We start from the raw sequence: 7,344 nt of genomic DNA, 5'->3' as shown, positions 1-7,344 counted from the left end.
GAAATTGCTCTAATGAGGATGACTACAGTAAACAATGTGTAATCATTGAAGAAAGATTAAAACAAAGAGGATATAGTGAGGAAACCCTAAATAAAGCAAGAGAAAGCGTACAACACAGAACAAGGGAGGATTTACTCACATACAAAAAGAAGGACATCAAAGTAAGGGACAAAGTGAAACCTAGGTTTATTACAACCTATAGTACAGATTTCAAAAATATTAGTAAAATCATTAAGGAAACCATTCCCATATTACACTCAGATCCAATACTGAAAACAATAACCTGTGAGGGAGTAGATGTAATATCGAAGAGAGGAAAAACACTCTCTAATTACCTTTCTCCATCCAATGTACCAACTAGACAAAATACATGTTGGCTGAAAGAAAGGAAAGGTTTTTTTAGGTGCAGAAGAAACATATGTAAAACCTGTAACCACGTAACAGAGGGTAATATCTTTACCTCAGATGCAACACAGCAAGAATACAAAATTAAATATTATATAAATTGCTCGACTACACATGTAGTATACCTATTAACATGTGAACTGTGTAAAATCCAATATGTAGGTAAAACCAAAAGAAGTATCAAAGACAGGTTTTTACAGCACCTCAGATCAATTGAGGACGATGACACTGACACACCAGTGTCAAGGCACTTTAAAACCTGGATATTTACACTCAAAACATGTAGTCCACAGGGGTTAAACATGCGCAGGGACCTAGATCTATTTGTAAATTAAAGTTCTGAGAATTCAAATCTCATATATAAAAATATATAAAAAAAGAAAAAATCTTTTTACTTTTTTCCTTAGAAAATCTAAATAGAATATTTCTCAAAAGGTTAATCTCTAATGAAAGGTATTATTATAATATCCAACTACCTGTGAATACACATATAATAATTAGGATAGTTTTTTACTATACTATTAATATATAAGTTAGTATTTCAAATATCTAAATCATATGCATAAAAATAAGAATAATTAAAAACATATATGATAGGACCAATTATTTATTTATTCATGGTTTTTTCTTTTTTTTTTTATATGCTTTTCAACAAAGGATAGGTGATGAATAGTGTAAACTGACACAATGTCTTTCAAAGTAACAAATGTCTCTTTAAGAAAAGTGCTATAAAGCAATGAGTGGTCAGGATTGCTTTCAAGCAGTGATCAAGTGCGCAACTGCACGAAACATGTCTGCGTGTGGTCTGGATCGCTGACATTGTGTCTCTACATTTTTAGTGCTTTATCTCAGCTGTGCTCAGCTGTCATGTTTTTATATTTTGGCTACAATAAAGAATAGTTTTATCTTATACAGGAGATTTTTTTTGCGCTTTTTTGGTGTCTACTTGTGGAATATATTTTGCTCTTTCTTTGGATGCCGATTACAGACCGGCTCTGACGCCACAGCTGCAGGTCTCCACCTTGATTCTCATACTTCGTTCCCCACAGTGACTGAAACCTACGCACAAGTTACAGGTATTATTGATTTAAAACTGTTTTACTGGTACTGTGAGCGCTTTTACTCTGATAGTGTTCTACTATATATATATATATATATATATATATATATATATATATATATATATATATATATATATATATACACATACATATATATATATATATATATATACATACATATATATATATATGATATGATATATTTATATTTAGTTTGTTATCTTTCTATCTCTCTCTTTCTGTATATATATATATATATATATATATATATATATATATATATATATATATATATATATATATATATATATATATATATATATATATATATATATACATATTTCCTTTGTTATCTCTCTATTTCTCTTTCTCTCTCTGTCTCTCTTCCTATATATATATTGTTTGTTATCTTTCTATCTCTCTCTTTCTATATTTCTGTATATATTTAGATATTTCCTTTGTTGTCTCTCTCTTTCTCTATCTATCTATCTATCTATCTATCTATCTATCTATCTATCTATCTATATATATATATATTTATTTATTTATTTATTTAGTTTGTTATCTTTCTATCTCTCTTTCTGTATATATATATATATACATATTTCCTTGTTATCTCTCTCTCTCTCTCTGTCTCTCTCTCTCTCTCTCTCTCTCTCTCTCTCTCTATATATATATATATATATATATATATATATATATATATATATATATATATATATACATATATATGATATATTTATATTTAGTTTGTTATCTTTCTATCTCTCTCTCTTTCTGTATATATATATATATATATATATATATATATATATATATATATATATATATATATATATATATATATATATATATATATATATATATATATATATATACATATTTCCTTTGTTATCTCTCTATTTCTCTCTCTCTCCCTATATATATATAGACATAAATTCACGGATATTGCTACAATAGCTGCCAAGAATTGCAACATTGTGTTACATACGCTAAGCTGAACTTTTAACTAACAGCATCTGAATTGCTCTTTCTTCTGCTTGCTACAATGTTTCCTTTAATGCAGCTTTATGTGTCAGCACTTCCACGATTACAGCACTATTAAGAAGATATCATGCACTGTGCTCTATGCTACAATTCTACACTTCTGCTTATTTCTTTCTACAGCAAAGCTTTGCATGACAAACTAACAAAATACAAAAAAGCATAATAAGGGCACATACTGTCTGTATTTATTGCAAAAAGTCGCTCAAATGTGTTTTGTTAAGTGTAAACAAAGCCTAACTTAGAGATCACTTAGATCCTGGTAGATATTACCACTTGTTGTACTGCCCGGTATTATACTCTCCTTAACTGGAGTACTGTGACCAGCTAGGTGTAGTGAATCTCGAATTTCAGGCTTTACATTTCATGTCTGTATACCAATATACGCTATTCATTGCATACCATATTGTAATTGCGATAACAAACTGTGACTTGCTTCTGTCTTTGATACCCCTAATTAACCTCCTAGATCCCATTCCTTTTAAAACCTGCCCAGGCTATACCTCTTTTAAAGGGGTTCTGTGAGCAGCAGGGTGTAGAGGTTATATACAGGTGTCAATCTACAAATCCATGTAGGGTTTGGCTGTGTATCCATGTACTAAATGTGCACCCCTGACCGGTCAGGTTTATATCACTAACTCTAGTATATCTTGAAGTAAATTTTGTTTTCTTTTCGATACTCCCTTTTACTAATACAATAAGTATTGAGTCCTTTCCTCAGGGGGAGTGGTGTATATATAGCTGGAAGTTTTCTCTGTTCATAATTGGATTAAAGAATTCACTGTTTAAAAACACATTTTGGTCTAATGAGCTTTATTTTCCAAAAAGAGTGCTGAAATCCCTGTCTTTTCTTAACTAGGATTACATTCCTAGATTTCTCTCTCCTCTTGCTTAATCATGATATATATATATATGTTTAGGTGGTTATTTTTCTATCTCTCTCTCTCTTTCTGTATATATATATATATATATATATATATATATATATATAGATAGATAGATAGATAGATAGATAGATAGATAGATATTTCCTTTGTTATCTCTCTCTCTGTCTCTCTCCATATATATATATATATATATATATATATATATATATAATTCCTTTATTATCTTTCTATCTCTCTCTCTATCTTTCGGTATATATATATATATTTACTTTGTTCTATCGCTCTCTCTCTCTCGAGATATCTTTCAATATTTATATTTTTTATCTATATATTTATTTATCCTTCTATATATATATCTTTTTTATATTACGCTCTCTCTATGTATATATATATATAATATATATTACTTTTATTTTTTATTTACTTATCTTTATCTTACTTTCTCTGTTCTTTATTTCTTTTCTTTATCTATCTAAATTTCTCTGAAACTATCTCTATTTATCTATCATTATTTTTCTGTTATCTATCTATTTATACCTCTTTTTCTTTCTGTCACTCTATGACCTTATATTTCTCTCTCTTTCATTCTCGAGAGAGAGAGAGAGAGAGAGAGAGAGAGAGAGAGAGAGAGAGAGAGAGAGAGAGAGAGAAAGAGAGAGAAAGAGAGATAGAGAAAGAAAGAGTTAAAGTGATACATATATATTTAAAAAAAAAAGACTATTTCTGTACAATCTAAACAATTTTATAACTAACACTAATAAATTATTTTTTTTTAGTCATTATTTTTTACTGTAATCTCCATTTTTTCAGTCGATTACGATAGATCCAGCATTTGCAATATTATTTAAAATTCACTACTATTCTTAATTTGTTTTTTTTTAAATCAATATCCTTTTTGTCATGAAAAAAACGATAAACAATTTTAGTTTTATACCTACGGAAACCACTTTTTAATTGTTAGGTTAATTTTAAAGACAATAAATATGGAGACAGTAGACCAATTTTTATTTTCATGATTACGATAAAGCATTCAATTTTAAATAACTTTTTAATTTACTCCTATTACCAATTTATATTTGTTATCGTTCTATGGTTTGTTTGATTTTTATATTTGTATATTTGAGGATCATTGTGAATATTTTTTTTTATATGTATTTAATATTTCCATTTCTTATTTTTGTAGATGAGCAAATGCTTTGTAAAAGGATGTCCATCAAAGCATGGAAGCGCTACAAAACACCTGACATCAGTTTACATTGTTTTCCACACTCAAGAAATAGAATACGACAATGGCTTTCAGTAACTGGACAGCCTTTTGATAATTTTGACAAAATGGTTAAAAAAAGTATGACGCTGATAGCAACTATCAATTACAGAATATGTTCTAAACATTTCAAAGAAGAATGTTTTACAACGGTTGGATCAAGGAAGACATTAAGACATGATGCGGTACCAACTATAGATATTAATGAATCTCAGGAAAATGTTGATGAAATGGATACATTGCCTTCATGTTCAGGCATTCAAAAGACAAAGGAAATTGAAGGAGAAAGAAAAGTGGATGCTATTGATAGCGATAGTGAGAATATCATGGAACATTGATCATATATATTTTAGAGAAGTTTCTAGTACACATAGCATTGATCAACAACCGTCAACATCGTTCCATCTGTCTCAGATATTAGTAATCCCAATATCAGAGAAAAGAACGTATCTTTTATGTCGAAAAATTATAGATTGAATGAACCAAACATACCGTCAAAAAGAAGATTTAGTAAAATTTCAAAAGAATTGAATGTTGACGTTCTAAGAAGATCACCTAGAGAAAAAAAAATAGAAACTAAAAAAAATGTTTTAACCCCAACTGCCAATCTAGTTAAAACAAATTCTGTTGGGACTTGGGCAGGAACATACAATTAATTCATATTAGAAATAGCTCATTATCAAATAATTTTTGAGGATGAAGATTTAAATTTCATCGATCAAGCGGTCTCAACTCCAAAGCAGATCACAAAACAATATCATATATCTACCTCCACACTGATTAATGTCATTGAGTCTCGTCTTTCAAAACCAACAATTGTTCATGAACATTCATGCTTAGATGAACAACAAATGTTTGAAATATCTGATGTTCAAGAACCACCTACAGTATTGGATGTTGAAAACCCATTTACAGTATCCGAAGATGAAACAGATTTGGAGCAATCAAATCTCTGTTCACCTATTGCTGAAAAGACATATCATATGTTCCTGAATCAGCAACTTCTAAGTCCTCTGAAGAATGTGAAAAACAAAATGATGAAACATCAAAAAAAATTGTTGACGAAAGAAAATTTATTGTGTTTGAGTCCTGTCTTGATTTTCTTTTTACTTTTTTAACATGCACATATATGAAAACATGTTCATCTCCTAAAATGTTTTAAAGTCAGTAACAGGAACAAATCTGTCAATACATGTTGAATGTACAGCCGGACAAAAATTCAAAATCTGGGACAGCCAACCACAGTGAGATAGTTTAGACTTCTCAGCAAAGTATTGCACGTACACAATGATGGAAGACACTACACAAAAAATTATTGATTTTGAGATAATGCAAGTGTCCGAAGCAAGTTCATCCATCGCAATGGAAGCAAAAACATTCAAACGTTGCATGAACAACATGCTTGCTGAAGGATTGAACATAATGTCTGTAGCAACTGACCGTCACATTTCCATCAGGAAAATCATGCGTGAGGAGTACAAGGACATTCAACATCAATTCGATCTATGGCACTACAACAAAAGTTTAAAAAAAAACCTATTAGCTTTAACAAAAAATTGTGATAATCGATCGTTAATACACTGGATACCACTGATCTCAAATCATCTGTGGTTCAGTGCGGCCTACTGTAAAGGAATTTTAACTCTATTTGAAGAAGTCTGAAAATCTATGCTGATGCATGTGATAAATAAACATTCATGGGAACACAGAGAACTTATAAAGAAATGTATCCATAAAGATCTAACAGAAGATGAAATAAAAGAACGTCCATGGTTGACACAATCATCTATAACTTACTCAGAGCTTTGCATGTTGATCAATGATCCCAAGATGGCAAAAGATATGGTGCACCTAAAAAATTATTGCCATACTGGGAGAATAGAGGTGTTCCATAGCATGGTTTTAACATTTCAACCGAAGAGGGTACACTTCAAAATGGACGGGATGGTAGCAAGAACACAATTGGCAGTCATGTCTCATAATTCAAATGTAGATAGACAACAAGCAAAAGTGCTGAGAGAAACAAAAGTTAGTCGTAGATTAGGAGAAGAAAGATACAAGGCAGCTTACTCCAAGATGAGTAAAAAATGAAATGCAAAGATTGTGTATGAAGGAACAACAAACGAATATGTGTTTCCAATCATGGTTGACATTTTAGAATTAGTGAAAGGAGATTTAAAGTACAACTGGGAGTCAAAACTTTCACAATTACCGCCAAACATTTCAGTTATTCCACGCCCTAGTACGGCTGAATTAGTTGAAAAACATCAAACAAAATTTGCTAGAAAGGAACTGTTCAAAGTGGTTGAAACTTAATTACTACTAAAAGATAAAAAAAAATGTTTTACTGATATCAAGTGATAGATATTTAACATTAATAAAATGTTATAAAAAAGATTTTCTAAAAATATATTATTTCAATTTTTAAAAAAAATTCACAATATTTATCTTATGTTCAATTATATTTGTTTGGAAGTATTTATTAATACATTGTTGAGTTAATGTTCTTTATTTTATTTTCTACAAATTGAATATTTGAAAAATTGTAGTAAAAAATAAAAAGAATTTTAGTATACAAATACTGGATTTATGTTTTCAATTAACTTAATTATGTAATATATATATATAAATATTTTATTTATATGTCAATGTGAGACATGCAGCATGGAACAGGTAAGGAAAT

The 7,344-nt window shown here is 29.5% G+C and overlaps 1 protein-coding gene across 1 annotated transcript; it reads left to right on the top strand.

The window, feature by feature from the left end:
- Nucleotides 1–1,293: 1,293 nt before the first annotated feature.
- LOC128651774 (THAP domain-containing protein 3-like) lies at nt 1,294–7,054 on the top strand. Its single transcript, XM_053704761.1, has 2 exons — nt 1,294–1,481; nt 4,581–7,054. Exon 2 carries the CDS (start codon nt 4,589–4,591, stop codon nt 4,997–4,999), a length of 411 nt encoding a protein of 136 aa, XP_053560736.1. The 5' UTR covers nt 1,294–1,481; nt 4,581–4,588; the 3' UTR covers nt 5,000–7,054.
- Nucleotides 7,055–7,344: the final 290 nt, after the last annotated feature.

This window comes from Bombina bombina, chromosome 3 (genome assembly GCF_027579735.1).
Source record: "Bombina bombina isolate aBomBom1 chromosome 3, aBomBom1.pri, whole genome shotgun sequence".
In the NCBI taxonomy this organism is placed as follows: domain Eukaryota; kingdom Metazoa; phylum Chordata; class Amphibia; order Anura; family Bombinatoridae; genus Bombina; species Bombina bombina.
The sequence above is the reverse complement of the archived record's forward strand: the minus strand, read 5'-3'. Positions and strand labels throughout refer to the sequence as shown.